At 37.5% G+C, this 26,322-nt stretch overlaps 2 protein-coding genes across 9 annotated transcripts in view; one reads left to right on the top strand and one right to left on the bottom strand.

The window, feature by feature from the left end:
- Window positions 1-26,322, top strand: part of SKIC3 (SKI3 subunit of superkiller complex) — a 158,268-nt gene that overhangs the window by 42,784 nt on the left and 89,162 nt on the right. For all 8 annotated transcript variants that reach the window (XM_073802325.1, XM_073802327.1, XM_033853030.2 and 5 more), the window contains exons 3-4: window positions 23,476-23,521; window positions 25,121-25,260. The gene's annotated coding sequence lies outside the window, so the exon portion shown is untranslated. The remainder of the gene's footprint in view (window positions 1-23,475; window positions 23,522-25,120; window positions 25,261-26,322) is intronic.
- The window catches only part of ARSK (arylsulfatase family member K), a 41,191-nt gene that overhangs the window by 13,326 nt on the left and 1,543 nt on the right, over window positions 1-26,322 (bottom strand). Inside the window, exons 2-5 of the mRNA XM_019929683.3 lie at window positions 19,672-19,801; window positions 13,338-13,497; window positions 3,993-4,275; window positions 720-891 (exon numbers count right to left, since the gene is read on the bottom strand). Of these exons, the coding sequence (XP_019785242.1) occupies window positions 720-891; window positions 3,993-4,275; window positions 13,338-13,497; window positions 19,672-19,801 (745 nt within the window). The remainder of the gene's footprint in view (window positions 1-719; window positions 892-3,992; window positions 4,276-13,337; window positions 13,498-19,671; window positions 19,802-26,322) is intronic.

Here is a 26,322-nt window from a genome sequence, read left to right as displayed (position 1 = left end):
AGTTTTCGTGCCTCCACTCCTCTTTCCCCTTCATAATATCCCTTGTAACACTCTGGTGGCTATCTTTCTAAAATATCTGATCATGTCACACCCCAGCTTTCCCACAGCTTCCCATTGTCTAATTCTTGAGCAAGTTCAGCACCTTCAGCTACCCCCTAGACCTTTACCTTTCACAATCCTAACTCCCTAATTCAGTATAATTCTGGATCAATGTACATGGGGAAACTGATTTCAGCTTTAGTTAAGCCTTGCTCTAAACGGTCTATGGAGAATGGATTCGTTTTACACTTACTACATGTCTGGGAGAAGTCACAAGGTTCTACATCTCATCTGTTTAATCTCCTAGAACCCAAGATGCCTTATAATTAACTGTGTTTGGCTGAATACTGATTCCTGATTAAATCCAGCAAAACGTTTTGTTTCCAACAGATGATAGTTTTCTATGACCTTTTTTTTATATATATATGAACAAATCTAAGTATCTGTTAATTTATGAATAATTAAGATAGAAAAGACTTTTATTCTACTATTAATAATGCAAATTATCCAATTTTTATATGTGTCAGGAATCTTAAAATTCTAAGTCTGAAGTATCTCAGCAACTGTTGCAATAAATTTTCTGAGGATGTTCATACAAGTCACCAACCAGCATAATCACAGTTTGTTGGAAAATATTTTACTTTTTCCTCATGTGATTGCTTTTGAATTATACCACTTACCAAGCATAGCATCTGTCTCAGCACACATAGCGTAATAAAATGCTCTAATATCCTTAATTTCTTTTTCTGTAAACTTCCCAGTGCAGTTTTTGGTATAAGAAGAGTAATAATCTATAGGGTGCATTTCTGACAGAGGTGACCACTTTGGGATTTTGATGGCATCATAGGACACCTAAAAAGGGGAGAAAAACAAAGTTGTAATATTCCTCCCTTCCAACAAGAATATATGGTAAACTAGACAAAGTTTTATTACTTAGGTTATTAGAAAAGCATGGTTGTGAATTATGTAAAGAAAATAGTAAATCAAATACATAAATTAGAAACAGATTGTTAGTATTCCCAGTAACAACAAAAGGTATATATCAATATCTGTATATATAGCAAGACAGCTGTGAAATTATTTTAAAGATTATATATGTCAATGAAAAGCATGAGCTATATTAGATATAAGTATCTAATCACTTTAATATAGTTGTGTGATCAATTCAGAACTTCAGAATCAGTAACCTAAGAATCTAGACTCCTTTTTCCCAGTAGTTCACTAGTAAAAATGCCAATATCTAGTGAGATAGCCAAATGTTTGTTAAGAACAAATACAACTTTTTAATACATATAAATGCTTACAGTTTTGGTGAAAACCATTAAGACTAGACTTAAGTCATACATATCTTCTAGTCATGTAGCTTTAATAAACTCAAATATCTACTTAAATTATTTGACTCATTTCATTAGGCTAGTACTGACTCCTGACAAGTTTTTTAAGATAGAGCCAGTTGGAACTTTTAATTTAATTTAATTTATTTATATCTTAAAATTTTTATTGGAGTATAGTTGATTTACAATGTTGTTAGTATCTGCTGTACAGCAAAATGAATCAGTTATACATATATACACTCTTTTTTTAGATTTTTTTTCCATATAGGCCATTACTGAGTATTGAGTAGAGTTCCCTATGCTATACTGTAGGTCCTTATTAGTTATCTGTTTTATATACAGTAGTGTGTAGATGTCAATCCCCGTCTCCCAATTTATCCCTCCCCCACTTACCCCCTGGTAACCATAAGTTTGTTTTCTATATCTGCGACTCTACTTCTGTTTTGTAAATAAGGAACTTTTTAAGAAGACATGAAGTATCTAAAACTTCGACACTGTTTCCTTTAAAATAGGGTGCACTACATAGTGTTTCTGGATAGAGGTTTTAAAGTAACTTAAATTTGATTTAAGTTGACACACTTCAAAACACAGGCAGTCCTCGCTTTACATGGTTCAGGTATGCACGGATATCAGTTACCACAGCTTAGTTAAATAGCACCAGTTCCCCAACAACAGGGTTCACATTTTAATTACTGTTAACCAAAATTTCAGAAATGGAGACCTGATTGAAATAAAAATGTGTTTATATGGGGTTTGTTAGGACTGAAGCCCAAGAGACATGGATTCAGGAAGCACTTGGCAGTGTTCCATAGGACTATACAACGGGAGAGGCTTATAAAGGGAAAAAGCTGCAGGGCCACAGTTAGTTACATGAGTTGTTTATCAAGAATCATAATTGGAGTTGATGAGAAGTAAGGAGGCTTAGGTTGTTTGGGGTCTGAAATGTTTGCATAGTTACAAGGGGAGACCTTGAGACCGTAAGGCTGCAGCTGGCAGGTGTCGTTCTGAATACAGCTGGTGGTGTCCCTGGGCCTGGTACAGTTCAAAGAAAGTTCAAGTTTTCAGTGGTGCAGAGACGTGTCTGAGACCAGATCCTCAATGGCTGCTCGACTCCAGTTTGTATGCCTGACTCTGACTGCTCTATTATCATATAAATTTGTCATCATTACCCAGGTATATTAACTGCGAGTTATTGCATAAAGTACAAACTTTCACATTCATGTGCTGCTAGTTCTTTAGTCTCTACATCACCATGTAGATTACATATGTGTATCACAGTCAGTGATTAATTGTCATTTCTTTCAAAGTTTGTCTGTGTTTGATCACTGCACATCTTTTATTTAGTACCTAAACAGACGGCAAAGGTGTGTAGGTATGCTGCCTCCTTGTCTCCCAGTGATAAATCCATGTGATATAAAAATGGATACTCAAAAGAGGAAATTGATCAACAAAGATGAACATACAGTTAAGAAATAAAAAGTGATAACACTGCAAGTAAAATTTGAATCAAAAAAATTTTAAGGATTTTTTTGATGTGGACCATTTTAAAAGTCTTTATTGAATTTGTTATTATATTGCTTCTGTTTTATGTTTTGGTGTTTTGGCCGCAAGGCATGTGGGATCTTAGCTCCCTGACCGGGGATCAAACCTGCACGCCCTGCATTGGAATGCGAAGTCTTGACCACTGGACCACCAGGGAAGTCCCTGAATCAAATGTTAACTGGAGTTATAGAAGAAATAGCTGACCTGGGAATGCTGACACTGCCACTATTTGATACACTCAAGATATACAGCCAGAGGAACTTAGTGAAAACATAGATATAAGTAAGGAAGGTCGTTATGAAGAAAAAGATGAACATGTCCTAGAGGAAGTGACACTAGCAAAAATCTTCACATTATAGGAACTCTCAGGAATATATTATGACATTGAAAGTGCAAAGGGTAAAATGTTGGAAGGTGATCCAAATTTAGAAAGGAATATGACAATTTCTTGAGACATAGAGAAGATGCTTGCTCTGTATCTTAAGTTACACAATGAGAAGGCAAGCACTGTTCAAACTATTCTTGATTCTTTTTTTTACAAAAAAATCAAAACACTTTACTTCTTAATGTTTCTAGTGTTTTCAATTACAGTGCATTAAATAAACATTAGTTTTACTATTTTGTCATTTCCCTATACGTTTATAACCCAAAAGAAGAGTTTTTAATGTTTTGACAAATGTTTTTAGAGTTCTAGAAAAACGGTCATTTTCCCAATTGATTATTAAGATCTCTTTATACAGTTTCAGCTTGCACAGTCATTTTTACGCTCCTGAAGCATGCAAAGTGAGGACTGCCTGGACTCCTAAGAGAGTATCTTTTAGTTTAGTTTTTTTTTTTAATAGACATATTATATGCAAATGTATTCAACTTAGAAGTAGGTTCTGAGTTTTAACACATTATATTTTTGTAAAATTGTCCCTTTAGTTTCTGTCAACCAGTTATTGGTGAAGTTTGATTTAATGTGACTATGCAATTTTCAAATTTTTCTTTAAAAATGATAATAAAAGAAACAGCAAACACCAATAATATACAGATAAAATGTTAGCTTTTGCCTCTGAGCCCACACAGTATACCTACTTTTTTAAGCCAATAAAGAGATGTGTGAAATGTTGAAGATCCAAAATTTTCTCCAGAAGATGGTGAAGGATATGGGTGTGGCAAATTTAATCCCAAGTACAGAACAAATGGTTGAGTGTAATTAATTGCTTCCTTTCTTAACCAATTTACTGCTCTATCTGTATTCTTCCAGTCCCCTTCCATCACTCTTACTTTAGTCTTTTTAGGGACAAGATTAACCATAGGCCGGCCTTCTTGTCTGAGTAAGAAAGCAACATCTCTTGTCCAGGCCTCCACACGATTGCTGAGGGGGCAAAAAGACAGGTATACTGTAAGGTATTTTAAAAGTTTTAAAAACTGACTAAGCATAAATAAAAGAGAGCAATATGGAAAACAATTTTTAGACTCAGTCATGTAAATGTTCAGACTGACTATACTAGATCTCATTAAGGTACTGAGCATTGCAAATTCAAAAACCAAGAAAAAAAATAACAAGAATCAAATATTCACCTATGTGTTCTTTAAAACTAAGACATTATTTACAAAGGTTACTTTTTTCTCGTAATAAAATAGTAAAATAAATATTTCAAATTCCTAGTATTTCTTTTGAATTTTTTAGCATTTTGTCTTTTTTTCTGTCAGAATAAGAGAGATAGTATTTCTAACCAAAGCTACAATAATTTCCTCCTATCACTGTCTTTATATTTAGAAAAATCTTACCTCCCATGTGTACCTTACGTGTTTCTGAAGTCTCAGGTTTTACATTGTTTTCAGCTATATCTTTTCTCATTATAAGAACAATTTTGACTATGATTTAAGCTAAGCTTAATGGTGATGCAAATTTCTAGATGAATTTTCTTTAGCTGGTAATTTAAAAGCTAAATGATTTGATCAATTAAATTTCTGTAAATATTTTATCTAACTGCTTCATAAGTATGTAGTAGTACCACTACTTTTTCCTCAATAATGTATGTATTTTTTTAACATCTTTATTGGAGTATAATTGCTTTACAATGTTGTGTTATTTTCTGATGTATAACAAAGTGAATCAGCTTACATATACATATATCCCCATATTATGTAAGTATTTTTAGTTGGCATAATTGTTTAGGAAGAACTCTTGGACATTTCTGAGAAGCCTGTTTTTGTGTTTTGGTTGAGGCAAACACCTCTGAAGTGTCCTATCAATTAAGAAAAGAGCTTAAAAAATTCAGATACCCACATGAAAATAAAGACTATTTTATATTAAAACATAATACTCCATATAAGGGAAGTTTCAAACCACACAAAATGACTAATGGCTTATAGATGAACTAAGTAGAACTTTTATCTGCCTTTTGAAGACAGGTAAATAAATTTAAGCAACCATAATAAAAATATAATTTTTCATAGTTGATATTCAGTATATTTTGATAAAAACAATGAAAACTAGAATCTCAGCAGAATTGCATCTAACAGATTTTAATTAATTCTATCTAACAAATAGAAAATCCTAAAATCGTAAGTTTTGTAAAATTTATCATACTACCAAACAATGTAAATGTTGCTTGAGTCACTGCTGAATGAGAGAACTACATGTGGCTATTATCGGAGCTACTGCAGAGGAGTGAGATGCTAGGGGTTTATCACACCAGCAGTACTTGCGGTAGAGCTCTAGGATTTTGTGATAAGCAGAAATAGGTTACTGAGATTCACACAGGATGTTTAGGAACCAAAGTGCTTTCTTTTCAACGAAGAAGTGTTACGTGGGAAAATATGGCTGAGAAATTATTGCAGGAAGCAAGAAAATTACAAGAAAGCTTGTAATACAACCTAACTAGTTGTCCGGTGTGATATTGTGATTTATAATAAAAAATATACATTTGGTCTTCTTCCCTGATTCTGGTCCAGAGTTCCTAAAATCCTCAGATTTTCTAAGTGAAAGACACAAAGGTGTCTTTTGTTATGTTAATGAGGTTACTTTTGGGCTGGTTGCCAGAACCAAAGGAGAGATTAGAGGGCTGAAACTTTTAGTCCCACCCCACTGACCTCCGGGGAAGGAGGAGGCTGGAGAGGGAATGGAAATTGAGTTCAATCACCAGTGGTCAATGATTTAATCAATCATGCCTGCGTAATGGAGCCTCTATAAAACCCAGAAAAGGAGCGGACTGGGGAGGGGTGGGAGAGTGGCACCGCCTTACGTGAGGGTAGGGAAGCATCATGCCCTTTCCCCATGCATCTCTTCCATTTGGCTGTTCCTGAGTTATAGCCTTTTATAATAAACTGGTAGTCTAGTAAGTGAAATGTTTCACCGAGTTCTGTGAGCCACTCTAGCAAATTAATTGAACCCAAGGAAGAGGTCATGGGACCCTCTGATTTTATAGCTGGTCAGTCAGAATCATAGGTGACAACCTGGACTTGTGATTTGCATCTGAAGTGGGGGAGTGAGGGCAGTCTTGTAGGACTGGGCCCTTAACCTGTGGAGTTCAGTTGAATTGAAGGACATCCACTTGGTGTCCAGAGAGTTGGTAGTGTGTGGAAACCACCCCACGGGCCCAGCTGCTCCGCAGCATGTGGGATCTTCCCAGACCGGGGCACGAACCCATGTCCCCTGCATCGGCAGGCGGACTCTCAACCACTGCGCCACCAGGGAAGCCCTCCATCCCTCTTTAACCAGGTCAAACTGTTGCACCAGGAAACATTATCTTTTGACCATGTGCTTAGACCTACTTTTTATTACTGTTCAGTGTTGTCTTCCCCTACCCGCTACCCACCATTACTTGCTATATAACCTCCTCCAAATATAACTTTTCTAATTAGTTGGTCACAGGGGTATTTTGAATAAATTTCTTTCCATTCCATTTCTATGTACTTTGTCTGAAATATTAAGAGTACTTCTTCAATCAGGACAATAAACAAGGGCTTGTGTTAATGGGGAGGAACCAAAACTACCTGTGGTTTAGATACTTTGATTCATTGGCTCCTCTCATTATAAATTTACCCTGTTACTTGCAAATAGACACAAACATACACTGTATAGTTTCCTATATGCCAGCATTTCTCAAAGTGTGGCTCAGGGATCTCTGGGACGTACCCGAGAGGCTTTCAGGAGGTCCACAAGGTCAAAACTATTGTCATAAAGATAGTAAGACATCATTTTTTGACTTTTTCACTCTCCTGCTCTCATGAGTGTACAGTGGTGGAGACCACTGTAACGAAGCCTCAGGTGGGAGTTTGGATGTGGAGTACCCCTATCTCAAAGGAAATTGTTCTCTATAAACTTAGGCTTCACTGTGTCATTTTGTGCATATATACTAAGTGCCCCTCCTAAGTGGTCCAAGGTTTACTTTACCTCTTTGTAGAAATGTAAGAGAGGCTTCTCTTCTCAAAGGGACACAAAAGTAACCACATGTTTCTGATAAAGGCATTCACAATTGGCTATACCTTGTCTTACCTCTCTCTGAGGTCCAGTTCCTTATATCTTTGCTATTTCAAGCAGCATCAGCATCACCTGAGAGCTTGTTAAATATGCAGAATCTAGAGCCCCATCCCAGACCCACTGAATTGGGAAGGGCATTTAATAAGACGCCCAGGTGATCTGCATGCATGTTACATTTTGAGATGCACCACTCCACATAACAGTGTAAGAATTTTTATGCAAAAAAGCCTCAATTTTTAGAGAAGATCATTAAAATAGCTTCCACAGTAGCGAATGAATAGGAGAATTATTCTACCTTGGATCGATTCCAGAAAATGGCTAAATGCACTATCCAGCAATCAGCAATTTTATTCTTTTTAAAAGCAAAATCTCCTCCTAATATAAATGGCATATAAAACTAACATGTTAGCAACGAATTATTGCATAAATTTGTATCTATGCCATTGCTTTGTGGGTTTTCTGTGCCAATGTGCCGAACTCCACTGCTGCAGTATTGGAGACAATCAGCTCACAGGTAGCACCAGGTGAATTTACATAGGGACTATAACATTTGAAAAAGTATCATACATTAAAATTGATGAGAACATAACAGTTTTCTTTCAAAATGAATTAGGAGCGTCGACTTAAACCTTCAGCTTCCTAAGATTACTAAATAATTCAACTACCTCAGACTTTAAGCGTTATGTGCAAATGGATCCCTTTCACACAAAGAATCATTGTTCTCGATGGGACTTTAACAGCTAATGTGTCTCAGATAAGTCTCTTGCATGGAAAAATTACAGTTCTGAATCATGCCCTTGCAAATTTCACTATCGGCCTGATAAATTCGGTAAGAGAAAATGGAATCCATATTCATTCCCATTAAATGTTCTTTTCTCAAAGCTGAGAAACACACTGTTTTTTAAGGGACTCACAAGGCTGTCATCTATCTTTACATATATGATCACTCACAAAAAGTCTGTTTTAATTGAATGAATAACAATTGTTATTCATTCTGTGTCTTTTATTATATATTTATTGTAAATATATGCAATTATATATTATAAGATTATATAATAGTAAATAAATTTCAAACAAAAGGTTTGTTTTGCATGAGTGTGTGTGTGGGTACTCAGGGGTTTCATGGACTTCAGGTTATGAACTCCCATTTAGCCATTTCCTAGCCTGCTAGTGAATTCATCACTGTTGGAACATCAATATTTCAAACTTTGAGTTCTAGGTGACAGTGACTGTAGCCCTTAACAGAGTATTTGCTGCAGTTTGGTTTTAAATAAAGGCAGGCTTTTTGATTTAATTCAAGAAAGAGTTATTGAATGTCTACCATGTACAAGGCATTGTGCTAGGCTGAGCTTGAGGTGACTCCCTTAGCTACCAAAACGATACTACCTCCTCATATGCACTCAGGCATAAACTCCTACTACTATACTTTAAAAAATAAAGGCCCATTTGCTACCTTGTGGAAAAAGCAATTGTGATGAAATAGTTTGGTTATGATTATAACTCTAATGGTTTAGATCACATTGACTTCGTTTACATCGCATAAGGGGAAGATTCTTCTTACACTTTTAAAGTAATTTAATATATCAACTTAAGCAACTCTAACATTTAAAATTTTTTGTAAGCTTTTGCTTTTCAGTATTATACAGAAAATACAACCTGGACAAAATGTCATTATATCTGAAAGATAAAGTGGGTGGATTATCCCCCAGTAAATCTTTCATTAGTAATTAACCAAACAGTCACTGCATTGAATATGTTACCATGTCCATAGCCCTTGCTGAAGAGGTGACCCAGATGACCACACTGTGTAGGATTTAACTCTTCTCCTATCCTGTCCACTGGCCAGGGGTGCACACCCAACCTAAGGACCAGATCCTTGGGTCCTTAACCTGGTCAGTGATTATGATGGAGTCTGGGATGAAATATGTGTTGGGCCTATCATCCTTGTTTACAGAATTTGAATTTGGAAAGGAAAAACAGGTGACTGGCAATTACCTAGAATGCAGCTATAAGGTAGAGAACGTCACTAAAAGGAGATGGAGTTTGAGTCAAAAAGCGTCATGCAGGTCAAAGTTCTAGTTGGAAATGATGTAGCTGAGAAAAGACCCAGAGAGGAGACAAGCAACTCATAAATTATGTTAATGACAGAGAACCAGGATAAAGTTTTCCTAACTCCTGCAACTGAGGTCCTTAAAGTTGTATTAGAATCAGAATTATTGGGCTTCCCTGCTGGGGCAGTGGTTGGGAATCCACCTGCCAATGCAGGGGACACGGGTTTGAACCCTGGTCTGGGAAGATCCCACATGCCGCAGAGCATCTAGGCTCGCAAGCCACAACTACTGAGCCTGCGCTCTAGAGCCCGCGAGCCACAACTACTGAAGCCCGTGCGCCTAGAGCCCGTGCTCCGCAACAAGAGAAGCCACCACAGTGAGAGGCCCGTGCACCGCAACAAAGAGTAGCCCCCGCTCGCTGCAATTACAGAAAGCCCGAGCACAGCAACAAAGACCCAACACAGCCAAAAATAAATAAAATAATAAAAAAAAGAATCAGAATTATTCCCAGTTCCATCTCCTGAGATTAGTATAAGTACAGCCTCTGTTCTTAGATGGATAATCCAAATTCCTTTTCACTGCATAATTAGTCTTTTGGTAAATCTGCAAATTGTTCCTTTACCTACTAATAGATATTAAGTGTTCAATGTATGTTTCTGAATATATGACTCTACCAAGCCTACGAAGATACATAGTGACTTTTTGGAAATATTTTACCTTAAACCTAATGCAGTGCCTAGTAGGTAGTAAGAGCCTAATAATGATAGACATCATTATTCTCTAGGTCACTTTGATCAAAGAAATTCATTTAAACTGGTTAACTTTCATGGTAATGGAGGTATGAATGACATGTGTGAATTATTTAAAATCTCTTAGGTAACTAAAACTTGGCAAGTTAGCTCAGTGAGTTACTGGACATGGTGCAACTAAGACAGCCAAGTCGTGGATATGACATGTTTTCCAAACCACTTGCCCTTGGTGGGGGGAGCGGGGAGAGGAGGCAGAATTTCCCTTTGTGCCCTTTTTTTTTTTTAAACTTTATTGGAGTATAATTGCTTCACAATACTGTGTTAGTTTCTGTTGCACACCAAAGTGAAACAGCCATATGCATACACATGTCCCCATCTCCCCTCCCTCTTGAGCCTCCCTCCCATCCTTCCTATGCCACCCCTCTAGGTCATCTCAAAGCACTGAGTGGATCTCCCTGTGCTATGCTGCTGCTTCCCACCAGCCAACTATTTTACATTCGGTAGTGTATATATGTTAATGCTACTCTCACTTTGCCCCAGCTTCACCCTCCCACCCCACATCCTCAAGTCCATTCTCTATGTCTTACCTCTTTATTCCTGCTCTGCAACTAGGTTCATCAGTACTATTTTTCTTTTTTTTTAGATTCCATATATATGTGTTAGCATACGGTATTTGTTTTTCTCTTGCTGACTTACTTCACTCTGTATGACAGACTCTAGGTCCATCCACCTCACTACAAATAACTCAATTTCGTTTCTTTTTATGGCTGAGTAATATTCCATTGTATATATGTGCCATATCTTCCTTATCCATTCATCTGTTGATGGACATTTAGGTTGGTTCCATGTCCTGGCTATTGTAAATAGTGCTACAATGCTTTGTGTGGGTTTTTTGTTTGTTTGTTTTTGTGGTACACGGGCCTCTCACTGTTGTGGCCTCTCCTGTTGTGGAGCACAGGCTCTGGACGCGCAGGCTCAGCGGCCATGGCTCACGAGCCCAGCCGCTCCATGGCATGTGGGATCCTCCTGGACCAGGGCACGAACCCGTGTCCCCTGCATCGGCAGGCAGACTCTCAACCACTGCGCCACTAGGGAAGCCCAGGAAGAATCTTTAGAGTCATCTAGAGTAAGCTAATTTGATTAAACTGGGATCCTGAGTAGATAAATAACTTGCCCTGGTCTTATAGTTGTTAGTAAGTGGCATTTTTTTAAAAAATAAATTTATTTATTATTTTTGGCTGTGTTGGGTCTTCGTTGCTGTGCACGGGCTTTCTCTAGTTGCAGTGAGCGGGGGCTACTCTTCGTTGTGGTGCGCAGGCTTATTGCGGTGGCTTCTCTTGTTGTGGAGCACAGGCTCTAGAGCGCGCGGGCTTCAGTAGATGCGGCACGTGGGCTCAGGAGTTGTGGCTCACAGGCTTAGTTGCTCCGCGGCATGTGGGATCTTCCCGGATCAGGGCTTGAACCCATGTCCCCTGCATTGGCAGGTGGATTCTTAACCACTGCACCACCAGGGACGCCAGTAAGTGGCATCTTAATGAGTAGTACCACCAGCACTTGTTTAACAGTTGTCTGGAAGAAACAAGCGTGTAGCCCTTAAAGTTCCCAGTCTGGTGCAACATAGTATATATGGTAAGGGACACACAGCTGGACTATGTCCTTAAACTGGTAAAAGAAGAAAGCATCATTTGATGTTGAAAAAAATACAGATGGAGAATTGTAGTAGTAAACTAAAGGGACTTGTAATTCTGGCTGAAAATATAAACAGGTTCAAAAATGGCTAATTTCAGTGGTAAAGGTAGCTCAAAATTATAAAAACGTGTTTTGAGAGTCAGTCTATCAAAAACATTGAATTCATCTATTTGATATTGAGAGACCTTTTTTTTCTGAGACCCATCTTTAAACTTGCACAGAAAAATCTGAAAGATAACGTGCTGTAATTCATATAACCTTTGCAGACATGCTATTAACAGCAGCCTTGACCTATCTGTCAGTCAAATGACTATGTGGGTACATATAGCACTAATACAAATAGTCTTGATAGCTTATTTAAGCTTCCTAAGCTCAGGTGAGACAGTAAGTAAAGTGAAAATATGCTACAGCAATTATTATACTGAAAACCATCTTTGATTTCCCAAATGTCAACGTTTAAGTGGCTCTTTTCCTTTTAACCCAGGTGAGATAGAATATCAATGTTTATCAAATAATAAGTTGTAACTTTTTATTCCGTTCATTCATTCATTAAACAAATATTTAATTGTGTACCTACAACGTACAGGCACTATGTTGGAAGTGGGAATAAAGTAGTGAGAAAGAGAAACAGGGTCTGTGCCCTCCAAGAATTATTATCCCACTGAGGAATAAAACTCAGATCATATTTTAACCATCTCACACAGAGAGTGATAGTGATATGCAATACAAGGCATTCAACCTTAGATTCTTTTTATTATTGGACTGACTGAGAAAACAAAGAAAGAAAACAATTTCAAATAGGATAATATGAATAGTTGTATCTTACTTTGGATTAACCTTACTTTCCAAAAAAGTAGAAGGATTTTAAAGAGAAACTGGTGAAACTTTGTGAAATGAGCACATATTATTTCATTTAATGCTCACAACAAAGAAATTAAACTTCAGTTAGCTTAGATAATATTCCCAAGATTATACTACAAGTTAGTAGTAAACAGAGAAACTAGGATTCAAAAGTAGACAATCTGATTCTAGATCTCTACTCTTATTCCCTATGCTTAGTTGCCTAATTTTCGAGGACTGAGTAAAATGAAAGAAAAAAAAAGTTACAATAGAATAAAGTTGGGGAGAACTGAAAAAAGCAAGTAGCAAGAAGATTATGGTCTTTAGAACAAATTGTAAAGTGAGTAATAAAGTAGCCGTTGTATAACTAAATCAAAATAAATCATGGACTAAACAATTTTATAGACTTTTAATATTTAAGAAAAACAAAATTACTAGCATATAATTTCAATATTTTAAGAAGATTAAACAAAGCTAAAGATTTAGCCAAATTAACACAATCTAGGGATTAAGAGATTTACATTCACCTTTGTGGAGAAATAAAAGAAGTCAAAAAGGGTACATGTATGTATTATAGCAGTGGGCTGCCTGTTAGAATCATTTTTATTTTATTTTTTACCTGATGGAGTGATGCCCTGAAATATAGTCCAGTTTTCCAAATTTTTGTGTTCGGTAGCCATGCTTCTCCATGACATCCATCCATGTTGTATAATTTGGATCTAAGCCCTTAAAGTTATTCCAAGATTCTGTTAAGTGAGTGAAGAGGCCACTCCACATTGCTGGGGGAAAAAAATGGGATCAGTGTAAATAAAGCTTAACAATTCGTTTTAATGATTAAGACAATTATACCGAGAGAAAAGAGACTGACTACTAGTTTAGAGCTTGTGCTCTGCAACAAGATATATCTGCATTAAGTGTTTTACCTAACATTTTTGATTGTTACCTCGTTTTATCAAGGGGAAAAGTGAAATGAATTACTATTTCCATTTTACAGGTGAGTCTCTAAGGCTTGCAGCAGCGGTCCCCAACCTTTTTGGCACCAAGGACCAGTTTCGTGGAAGACAATTTTTCTGCAGACTGGGGAGGGGGGGATGGTTTTGGGATGATTCAAGTGCATTACATTTATTGTGCACTTTATTTCTATTATTATTACATTGTAATATATAATGAAATAATTATACAACTCACCATAATGCAGAATCAGTGGGAACCCTGAGCTTGTTTTCACTTGCCATTCACTGATAGGGTTTTGATATGTCTTCAAGCAATTGTTTAATTATGGTCTCTGTTTAGTCAAACCTCTCTGCTAATGATAATCTGCATTTGCAGCCACTCCCCAGCACTAGCATCACCGCCTCCGCTCCACCTCAGATCATCAGGCATTAGATTCTCGTAAGGATTGCACAACCTAGACCCCTCACATGCGCAGTTCACAGTAGGGTTCACACTCCTATGAGAATCTAATGCAGCTGCTGATCTGACAGGAGGTGGAGCGCAGGTGGTAATGCAAGAGATGTGGGGTGGCTGTAAATACAGATGAAGCTTCGCTTGCTCATCCACCACTCACCTGCTGTGCAGCCCAATTCCTAACAGGTCACAGACCAGTACCGGTCTGTGGCCCGGGGGTTGGGGACCCCTGGCTTACAGGTTAAGTTGTTTAAGGTAAATAAATGGAATTAAATATAAAGCTTGTCTGACTTGAGTCATAAAAATAATCACTAAGTATTTGTTGGTTAATTTTCCAAGTTGGTCAAATGAAGTACAGATCTCATTTCCCAAAAATCCTCAAGGCTTTTCCCTATTTCTTGTCTATATACTGGCATGCCACAAAAAACTTACGTGTTCTATGTTTTCTCTCTCATTTTCTACAGCTATCATTGTTTAGTCAATAAATCTTTTTTTTTCAAATATTAACATACCTAAAGGGAGAAATAGATAGCAATACAATAATACTAGGGGACTTCAACAGCAGATAGATCTTCCAGACAGAAAACCAATAAGGAAACACTGGACTTAACCTACATGTTAGAACAGATGGAATTAAGATTTTCAGTACATTCCATCCAAAAGCAAAAGAAAGTACATTCTTCTCAAGTGCACATGGAACATTCTCCAGGAAGATCATATGTTAGGACACAAAACAAGTCTTCATAAATTTAAAAAGACTGAAATCATATCAAGCATCTTTTCTGACCACAATGATATGAAACTAGAATCAGTTATAAGAAGAAAACTGGAAAATTGACAAATATATGGAGTTTAAACAACATGTTCCTGAACAACCAATGGGCCAAAGAAGAAATCAAAAGAGAGGTCAAAAAAATATCTTGAGACAAATGAAAATAGAAATACAACATAGCAAAACAAATGGCATGCAGAAAAAGCAGTTCTAAGAGGGAAGTTCACAACTTTAAGTGCCTACATTATAAAAAAGAAATAGCTCAAATAAACAACCTAACTTTATATCTCAAGGATCTAGGAAAAGAAGAACAAACTAAGCCCAAAGTTAGTAGAAGAAAGGAAATAACAAAGATCAGAGTGGAAATAAATAGAGACTAAAAAGACAATAGAAAAGATCAATAAAACTAAGAGTTGTTGGGGCTTCCTTTGTGGTAAAGAATCCGCCTTACAATGCAGGGGACGTGGTTATGATCCCTGGTCAGGGAACTAAGATCCCACATGCTGCAGGGCAACTAAGCCCGTGAGCCACAACTACTGAGCTCGTGCACCTCAATGAGAGAGCCTGCATGCCGCAAACTATAGAGCCCATGCACCCTGGACTCTGCACGCCACAACCAGAGAGAGAAAATCCTGCACACCACAACTAGAGAGAAGCCCGCGTGCCAAGACAAAGAGCTCGTGCCACAACGAAAATCCCACACGCCTCCAGTGAAGACACCACGTGCCACAACTAAGATGCAGCCAAACAAACAAACAAAAAAACTAAGAGTTGTTTTTTTTTAAAATAAAATGGACAAACCCTTAGTTAGACTTTCCAAGAAAAAAACAAGGGGACTCAAATAAAATTAGGAATTAAAGAGGAGACATTACAACTGATACCACAGAAAGACAAAGGATCATAAGAGACTAACTATCATGAACAATTATACTAACAAATTGGAAGAATTGGATACGTTCCTAGAAATGTAAAACCTACCAAGATTGAATCATGAAGAAATAGAAAAGCTGAACAGACCAATTATGAGTAAGGAGATTGAATCGGTAATCAAAAACCTCCCAATGAAGAAATGTCCAGGACCAGATGGCTTCACTGGTGCATTCTATCAAACATTTAAAGCAGAATTAAAACTAATCCTTCTGGGGCTTCCCTGGTGGTGCAGTGGTTAAGAATCCGCCTGCCAATGCAGGGGACGTGGATTTGATCCCTGATCCAGGAAGATCCCACATGCCGCAGAGCAAATAAGCCTGTGCTCCACAACTACTGAGCCTGTGCTCTAGAGCCCACGAGCCACAACTGCTGAAGCCTGTGTGCCTAGAGCCCATGCTTCTCAACAAGAGAAGCCACCACAATGAGAAGCCTGCACACCTCAACGAAGAGTAACCCCCGCTGGACGCAACTAGAGAAAGCCCACGTGCAGCAACGAAGACCCAACACAGCCAAAAATAAATTAATTAAACAAATTTTAAAGAATAAGCCAAAGAGGTACATTTAAAAAAGAAAACAATCCTTCTCAAACTCTTCCAGAAAAGAGAAGATGAGGAAACATTTCCAAACTCATGAGGCCAGCAATACCATGATAGCAAAACAAGACAAGGACACTACAAGAAAAGGAAATTATAGGCCAAGATCTGTGATGAACATAGATAAAAATTCTCAACAAAATATTAGCAAACCTAATTTAACAATACTTTGAAAGAATCGTACATCATGATCAATTGGGATTTACTCCAGGAAGGCAAAGATGGTTCAACATCTGCAAATCTATCAATGTGATATACCACATTAGTAAAATGAGGGATAAAAAAAAAAAATATGATCATCTCAATAGATGCAGAAAAAGCCTTTGACAAATTTTAGCATTCATTCATGTGGGATTACTTGAGAGATTAGGATTGACATATATACACTACCATGTGTAAAAAAGATAGCTAGTGGGAACCTGCTGTATAGCACAGGGAGCTCAGCTCAGTGCTCTGTGATGATGTAGATAGGTGGAATGGGGGAGGAGTGGGAGGAAGGTCCAAGAGGGAGGGGATATATGTATACATATAGCTGATTCACTCCCTTGTACAGCAGAAACTAACACAACATTGTGAAGCAACTATACTCCAATTAAAAAAAACCTCTTGAAAAACTGGGTATAGAAGGAATATATAGAAGCCCACAGCTAACATCATATTCAATGGTAAAAAGCTAAAAGTTTTTCCTCTAAGGTCAGAAACGAGACAAGGGTGCCCACTCTCAGCACTCTTATTCAACACAGTTCTAGAAATCCTAGCCTGAGCAGTTAAGCAAGAAAAAGAAATAAAAGGCATCCAAATCAGAAAAGAATAAGTAAAATTGTCCCTATTTGCAGAAACATGATATTATATATAGAAAACCAAAAAGACTTTACCAAAAAACTGTTAGAACTAATCAATACGTTTAGTAAAGTTGCAGGATATAAAATCAATATGCAAAAATCAGTTGCATTTCTATATACTAATGATGAACTACCAGAAAAAATTACCCAAAAAATCCATTTACGATTGTATAAAAAAGAATAAAATACTAACGAATAAATTTAACCAAGGAGATGAAAGATCTGTACACTAAAAACTTTAAGACACTGATGACAGAAACTGAAGAATATACAAGTAAATGAAAAAATAGAAAGCAAAGATGAGGAACTAGTCAGTAGCAAATGTGTGAATACTTATGTGTACTAACCTAGATTGCTGATTGAGACCAAATGAAATTTTTAGTGAAGAGATGTTGCATCTTAGTGTATTTGCTGTGTCTTATCTGATTTATCTGCACACCTTGTCTACCTGTGTGCCTTTATAATTCAGTATAAGCATCCCTTCAGTACTTTAGCCTCCTCTGCTTTGTGCAGATAGAGTGTGGAGTTTTTCTTTATGTTATCTCATTCCACTTGCTCAATAAAGAATAAAAACTTAACTTCATACCTGCTTTCATTAATTGTTATAATTATTTCCTAAAATGTCTGTTTCAGATTCTGAAAACCTGGTGATCAGGCAGATAGCAGGTCCTTACTGATTGCGGGTTGACTATGGCATTTATCATGTGTTCAGCAGTTATGTTGCTGTTGGGGACACAAGTGTTAATAAGGCCCCAGTGTTTGGAGCTTAGCTTTGGTAGTTACCTCATTGTTGGTTTTTTGGGAGGTAGCATTATGGCTGTATATTGGGGACAGATTGCCAGAAGTGTTATGTGGATGCACATAAGCTTAATCTGACTGGTTCAACTCATGGAAATGTTCTTATTTTCTCTAGAATGTGGTATATACCTTAAACTAATACAGTGTTATATGTCAATTACATCTCGGTAAAACTGGAAAGAAATCCCTTTCCTTTTCCCTTTTCTGTGTACACACATGGCAGGGTTGAATTCTTTTCTCATCTAACAAAATGCTTTCTTTTTGAGGAGTGGAATGGGGCATTACCCGGCTTTGAATCCCGATGATGCTAGTTACTGAGTGACCTTTGATAAGTTATTTAACCTTTCAGTACTTTAGTTTTCATCTGCAAAATGGGGATAATAACAATATCTACTTTGTGAAAATGTGGGGAATTATATAAATTAAGACATGTAAGGCAGTTATATTGCCAGGCACATAGTAAGAATGCAATAAATGTTAGTTTTTATTACTATTATTCCTTCTCTTTGTTCAAACTCTCCAAAATATACTTCTTCCAGAAAAAGCATCACCTAACATTTTTGAAACCTTTAGAGTTCATTGAGCACTTTTTAAAATCCATTATCTCATTTGATGCTGGGAACAACACTGTGGGGGACACAGCACATACAGTGTTCTGTAGATAAAGAAACTGAGGGACTTGCTTGACGTGGTCCATTGAGGATTGGAATCCAGACATCACCTCACCCTGGTCCATTGCTCATTCCACTTGCTCAATAAAGAATAAAAACATTAACAAACATGTTTTTAATATACCTGGTCCTTCACTATTGAAATATTTAAAATAGAGTTTAGGTTTCCTTTAATCATTGGTGATTATATAGTTGATGGTGCTGAAAATGTAGGTGAAAGAACTTGTGACTCAAATCACAGAGAATATGATGTCAGGAACTTATGGACAAAAGAAGATTGTTGGGTGCTATTTATGAGTTCCAAAGCAAACAATCATAAATTAGAGGAGAAAGAAAACAACTCTATCAGACAATAGAATTTATAAAAATGTCAATTTTCCCCAATTTTTCAGTTAGTCATGGCTTAATATCACTGTTATTTTGCCATTAAAACTATGCCTATTTGTTAAATTACTGTAATAAAAGTGAACAATTAAATTTGGGATAGAAGTGAATTGAAACTGAAGAGAAAAAATATGTAATCTGAAATAATACAGAAAAATCCAGATATATCTGAAAAGTTCTAACGACTTTGTGGTATACTTTGAAGTCTCCTCCCAGCTCCCTATCTCTTACTAAAAAATTTCCTTGGAAATAGAACTCTTCAAGCAAATATGAGCATTTCCTAATTTGCCTGGATAGCCAAAAGATTTTTTGTCACCAATCCTAAGGGAAATGAAACAATAATACTTGAACTAAATACCAATTTAGGTGATAAAATTCCTATTCTTAAAAAACCCCAATACCCAATACATACCTTATAACACACATCACATATATTAAAATTTTTTTATTAGATGCCAAATATGACTTACTATCCTATTTGGGGGTATAATTTTTTAAATTGTGAAAACATTTTCAGCATGGGACCACTTCCAGTAATATTAAAGCATGCTCATACCTGCGCGCGATGGGCAGCAGATCGGAGAGTTTGTGTAGGCATTCAGAAAGGACGTGCCATGTGCTTTCATGAAGCTGATAAAAGGAAGTTTCACTACCTGACTCCCTGGATAAAATGTTAGCCTTCCATCCTGGAATAAAGAAATTTAATTACCATTGATTACATCACAAAAGAAAATAATTTCCTTTAATTTTAACCATAAAATTCACAAATAGCAAAAGACTTCAATATGATCCTAAGAATCCTCAAAAGATAAAAATGGGTAGAGAAACTGTTATCATTCTCTGATTCATAATATTGAGAATTCAATGTAGTGTGACATTTGTGTGTGTGTTTTTTTTTTTTTGCGGTACGCGGGCCTCTCACTGTTGTGGCCTCTTCTGTTGCGGAGCACAGGCTCCGGACGCGCAGGCCCAGCGGCCATGGCTCACGGGCCCAGCCGCTCTGCGGCATGTGGGATCTTCCCGAACCGGGGCACGAACCTGTGTCCCCTGCATCAGCAGGCGGACTCTCAACCACTGCGCCACCAGGGAAGCCCTGTGGTGTGACATTTGGATCCATTTGAATATAGTAAATAAATTAAAGGAACTTCCTGGAAGGTTTCTTTTGGGGGATGATGGACTGAGTGAACCAATGTTTATTGAGTATTTAGTATGTGCCAGGCACTGTGAAAGATCTAGAGATACAATGGTGAATAAAAACAGAGTCCTGGCCTCATGAAGCTTACAGTTTAGTAGGGGAGGCAAAAAACATACTCGTAAATAAACTACGAATAATTACAAGTTACTGTGATATGTGCTTTGAGAAAAACCTAAGATACAGAATAACAAGGGAGACCTACTTTGATACAGGGAAGGCTTCTCTGGGAAGTGAGACCTAAAGAATGAGAAGAATCAGCCATTCAAATAACTTAAGGGACATGTAAAGTTAGAGATACCTTCAGGACTTAAGTGGAGATAACAACTAAGCAGCTAGAGAAATGAGCCTGAAGATTGGAAGAGATGTTTGGGTTGGAGATACGTATTTTGGAATCGAATTGGGAATTGAAGAACTCTTCTTGGTAAAGAGCAAAAAGAGAAAAAAGGATGTTCCAGTCCTGGAGTTATATCTATTGTATGTTTTCAATGTAATTGTAAATAAACAGTTTAAAAGTGAACCAATCCAAAATACGGGATATACATAAATCTTTGAGATGTCTGAGATTTCCAAATGGATATATAAATTAGGCTGTAGGGTACAGACAGGAATCTGGAGCTCAGAGAATTTTATCCTGGTGAAATAAGTCTTTAACATATTCATGGTATTGAAAAGTGTGAGACTGACTCCTTTAAGACTCCTTTAAGGGAGAGAGTGAAAAGAGAGGAAAGAAAGGAACCCTGAGGAGTCCGAATAAGAGGAGAAGGCAGCATGGGAAACTGAGAAAGAATGGCCAGTGAGGGAGGAAGATATCAGTAGACTGAGTCTCATGAAAGCTGAGAGAAGACAGTGTGTCAAGAAAGGGTAATAGCTGTGTTGAGAGGGTGTGTAAAAGAAGGCCAGAAAATGCACACTGGAATTAGTAGGATGGAGATAGTTGGTAATGCTGACAAGAGCACTTCCAATGGAGTTGTAGGGATGGACACCTAAAGCAGACAGGGAAAAGAGAATGGGAGGTGACATGGTGAAAAAAACCTCTTCTAAGTAGTTGTTTTTGCAAAGCAAAACAGAAAAATGGGATGGATGTTAGAGAGAGTTAGCTGGAGGATAAATGTGGGATTTAAGGTCAGGTTTTTTTAAAGATGGGGAATATTAGAGCATGCTTGTATGTTGAAATAAATACCACTTCTAGCAGGAGTAATCACTGAATGCTAAGCAAACTTAGCTTCCTGAATGATGAGCTAGGGAGCCTAAGACAAAAGTGCATAAGAATTTTGTTAAATTCATAAATTCAAACTCTCAGAAACATCCTCGTAAATCCCAAATGCCTAGATGTATTATTCCTACAATCTTTTGGATATGGGGGATAATAACCATTTGTGGCCACTGGCCATTCTAGACAACCCAGCCACTCAGGTTCATCTAGCTGGAGGGATGCAGCACATAGTCATGTGGCAGAAGCACTGCAATGATTCAAACAGTGAGGCTTGGACTCCAAGTCCTGCAGGCTAGGTTCAAATGGGTGTAACGACCACTGCAAATGGCTACAGCAGCATATCTATAACTCATGTTAGCAATTTCTTGGCTCATTTCTATGACTGGTACAAGGACTTCATCTGCATTGAAAGCAGGCTAGAAAGCAGGGATCTTTAAAGTGCAGAGCAGCAGGGATAGCAAATGGCAGAGGGGATAACTGCCTCACTTGGGGAAGTTTCTAACGTGGAATGTGTGAAAGGTGGTCCACGTAAAGATTACTGCCTAAGATACATAAGGCACTCCACAATATTTAGTGAATTAAATGAAACGAGTCTTTAATCCAGAGCTGTTCAATTTACAAAAGGCAAATTTAATATGTTCAGAATTCAACAGTGTACTTTTGCAAAGCTTAATAAACCTGGGTTAAGTACATCAGTGGAAAGATTTGTATTTGATTAGGTTCTTAGAAAATATTTAAATTATGCTACACATATTCTCAATGTCAAAAGCATACCAATACTCTAAACAAAGATCAAAATTACTATATTATTAGAGAAAATATTAAACATTTCTAGAAGTTTTGGTTTTTTAACCTCATGTAGTTTTTACACACTAGCAGGTACTTTAAAAAATACACTAAAACTGGTACCACTGCTCATGGTATCAATGGGAGGTGGTCCACATAATAATTAATTCTGAACTGAAATGGATCTTAATATGGTTAGCTGATAAAAACACAGAGAAAGTTAAGTCTTCCATAGTGTGGTACTGTGGTTCACAATGGATAGTCAGGCATAGGTCAAACTATAGTTCTATCACATTTAGTTGGGAGAGGAAGTCTTACAGAATGGCTTTCAGAATAACTTCCATAATTTAACAATAGCCCATTTCAATTTTCTCAAGGTCATTCCTACAGTTCAAAACAAATACAGTACTCTAACAGTGGGCATTTAAAAAAGAAAAAGAGGCCCACTAATTGGCTTTCTGCATAAAAGTGGCAAAAATGATACCAATTGCCTTAATTTCTGAATTTTGCTATTATTCTGGACTCTCGTGGGTCCAGGCATTTTCCCCCTTGGGATGGATGAGCTTTTTGTGTAGGTATGATTTTGTGATCTGGATTGCTCCTTCTAGAACCATGACTTGGTTCTCAGTTCCTCATCATTCTGGGCCAGGGAAAACCAGTGAAGTTTAGATTTCAAGACATCATTCTAATGAAAGAATGTAACAGTAACTTTAACTGTCTAGATGTATTATCAAGCAAGACTGTTAAGAGCATGCTTTTCAGATCTGTTCACCAGACTGAATGAGATCCTCACTAGACTCTGGTATACAGTCCTGTGCCCACCTCCCACTCCTGAAACCTCACCCAAACTAAAAACAATGCAGGTGCAGGGGTGGAAGGAGGGAGGCAGAGAGGATGCTTGTGCCCTTTAAGACCCAGGCAGAGGTGCTTATTTTCTCTTTTTTAAAAAAGGGTTTAAGATGTAATTCACACATCATAAAACCCATTTAATTTGTACAATTCAATGTTTTTTAGTATATTCAGAGAGTTGTGCAACCATCACCATAATCAATTTTAGAACATTTCCATCATGTATTCCTTGTATCCCTTAGCCACCACCTGCTAATCCTCCCATTTTCCCAAACCCTAGGTAATTGCTGACCTGTCTCTACTTTCTGTCTCTGTAGATTTGCTTTCTCTGGACAGACGGAATCATGCAATATGTGGCCCTTTGTAAGTAGCTTCTTTCTCTTAGCATAACAATTTCTAGGTTCATCCACACTGCAGCATGTTATCAGTACTGCATTTGTTTTTTTTATTATTGAATAATATTACTAAATTTTATTTATCCTTTTACCAGCTGGTGTATATTTGGGTTGTTTTCAATTTTTGTCAGTATTAACATTCATGTACAAGTTTTTGTGTGGACATATGTTTTTATTTCTCTTGGATATATACCTCGAAGTGGATTGCTGGATCATATGGTAACTCACGTTTAGCATTTTAGGAATTGCTAAACTGTTTTCCAAAGTGGCTGCACCATTTACATTCCCACCAGTAGCGTATGAGTGTTGCAATTCTCCCATATTCTCGTGACCCTAGTTATTGTCTCCTTTTATTTTTCTTAATAAATTTATTTATTTATTTTTGGCTGCGTTGAGTTTTCGTTGCTGCGCGCGGGCTTTCTCTAGTTGCAGTGAGTGGGGGCTACTCTTTGTTGTGGTGCGCGGGCTTCTCATTGCGGTGGCTTCTCTTGTTGTGGAGCATGGGCTGTCGGCACGCAGGCTTCAGTAGTTGTGGCACGTGGGCTCAGTAGTTGTGGCTCGTGGGCTCTAGAGCGCAGGCTCAGTAGTTTTGGCACACAGGCTTAGTTGCTCCATGGCATGTGGGATCTTCCCAGACCAGGGCTCTAGGCATGTGGGATCTTCCCAGACCAGGGCTCGTAACCCGTGTCCCCTGCATTGGCAGACGGACTCTTAACCACTGCACCACCAGGTAAGCCCTATTGTCTCTTTTTGATTATAGTCTCTTTTTGATTATAGTCATCTTAGTGGGTGTGAATTGGTATCTCATTGTGGTTTTGATCTGCATTTCCCTAATGACTAATGATGTTGACTATCTTTTCATGTGCTTATTGACCATTTGCATATCTTCTTTGGAGAACTGTCTTTTCAGATCCTTTGCCCAGTTTTTAATTGCCTAATCCAGAGTCACGAAGATTTGCCCCTATGTTTTCTTCTAAGGGTTTTATAATTTTAGCTTTTATGTTTCATTCATCAATTCATTTTGAGTTACTTTTTGAAAATGGTGTGAGGCATTTTGCATGTGGATAGTCAGTTTTCCCAGCATTATCTGTTGAAAAGACTATTCTTTCCCCATTAAATGGTCTTTGCACCCTTACTGAAAAACCAACTGACTATAAACCTGAGAGTTTATTTCTCTATTTTCAATTCTATTCTGTTGATTTATATGTCTATCTATTGTTATGCCAGTAACACACTATCTTGATTACTGTAGTTTATGGTAAGTTCTCAAAGTAGAAAGTTTAAGTCCTCCAATTTTGTTCTCAGGTATTCTGGGTCCCTTGAATATCCACATGACTTTTAAGATGGGTTTCTCTGTTTCTGCAAAAACGTCATAGGGATTTTTATAGAGATTGCATTGAATCTGTAGATCAATTTGATGATTATTACTATATTAACAATATTAAATCTGATTTCAGTATAAGAATTGAACTTCTTTGGTTAGATTTAATCCTAAGTATTTCATTTTTTGGATGCTATTTTATTTTTACTTTAAAAAAATATTTATTTATTTATTTGGCTGTGCCAGGTCTCAGTTGCAGCATGTGGGATCCTCGTTGCTGCGTGCAGGATCTTTAGTTGCAGCGTGTGGGATCTAGTTCCCTGACCAGGGATTGAACCCGGGCCCCCTGCATTGGGAGCATGGACTCTTAGCCACTGGACCACCAGGTAAGTCCCTGGATGCTATTTTAAATTGAATTGTTTTCTTAATTTTACTTTTAGTTTGTTCATCAATCAAGTGTATAAAAATACAACTGATTTTTGTATATTGATCTTACATCCTACAGCCTTGCTAGACTAACTTATTAGTTCTAGGATTTTGTAGTAGATTTCCTATGATTTTCTTTATACAAGATTATGTTAGGTGCAAATAGAGATACTTTTAATTTTTCCTTTCTAATCTAGATGACTTTTATTTCATTTTCTTGTCTAATTTCCTGTCTAAAACCTCCAGCATAATTGCAATAAACATAGTGAGAACAGATAGGCTTGTCTTCTTCCTGATCTTTGGGAGAAAACATTGTCTTTTATAGTTAAGTATAACATTAGCTGTGGATTTTTTGCAGATGTTCTTTGTTTTTAAATACATTTTTATTTATTTATTTATTTATTTATGGCTGTGTTGGGTCTTGGTTGCTGTGCATGGGCTTTCTCTAGTTGCGGTGAGCGGGGGCTACTCTTCATTGCAGTGTGCCAGCTTCTCACTGCGGTGGCTTCTCTTGTTGCGGAGCGCAGGCTCTAGGCGTGTGGGCTTCAGTAGTTGCAGCACGCAGGCTCAGTAGTTGTGGCTTACGGGCTCTAGAGCGCAGGCTCAGTAGTTGTGGCGCATGGGCTTAGTTGCTCCGTGGCATGTGGGATCTTCCCGGACCAGGGCTCGAACCCGTGTCCCCTGCATTGGCAGGCGGATTCTTAACCACTGCGCCACCAGGGAAGCCCTGTAGATGTTCTTAATCAGAATGAAAAAATTCTCTTCTATTTCTACTTGGTTGAGTGCTTTTATCATGAAGTGTTATTGAACTTTGTCAAATGCTGTTTCTGCATCTATTGATATGATCACGTGTTTTTTGCCCTTCATTCAATTAACGTGGTCTACTACACTGACTGATTTTCAGATATTAAACCCACCTTACATTTCAGGGATAAATCACACTTAGTCATGGTGTATAACCCTTTCTATATATTGCTGAATTTGATTTGTTTGTATTTTTTCAGGATCCTTTCTTTTATATT

Source organism: Tursiops truncatus, chromosome 3 (genome assembly GCF_011762595.2).
Source record: "Tursiops truncatus isolate mTurTru1 chromosome 3, mTurTru1.mat.Y, whole genome shotgun sequence".
NCBI classification, from domain to species: Eukaryota; Metazoa; Chordata; class Mammalia; order Artiodactyla; family Delphinidae; genus Tursiops; species Tursiops truncatus.
The sequence above is the reverse complement of the archived record's forward strand: the minus strand, read 5'-3'. Positions and strand labels throughout refer to the sequence as shown.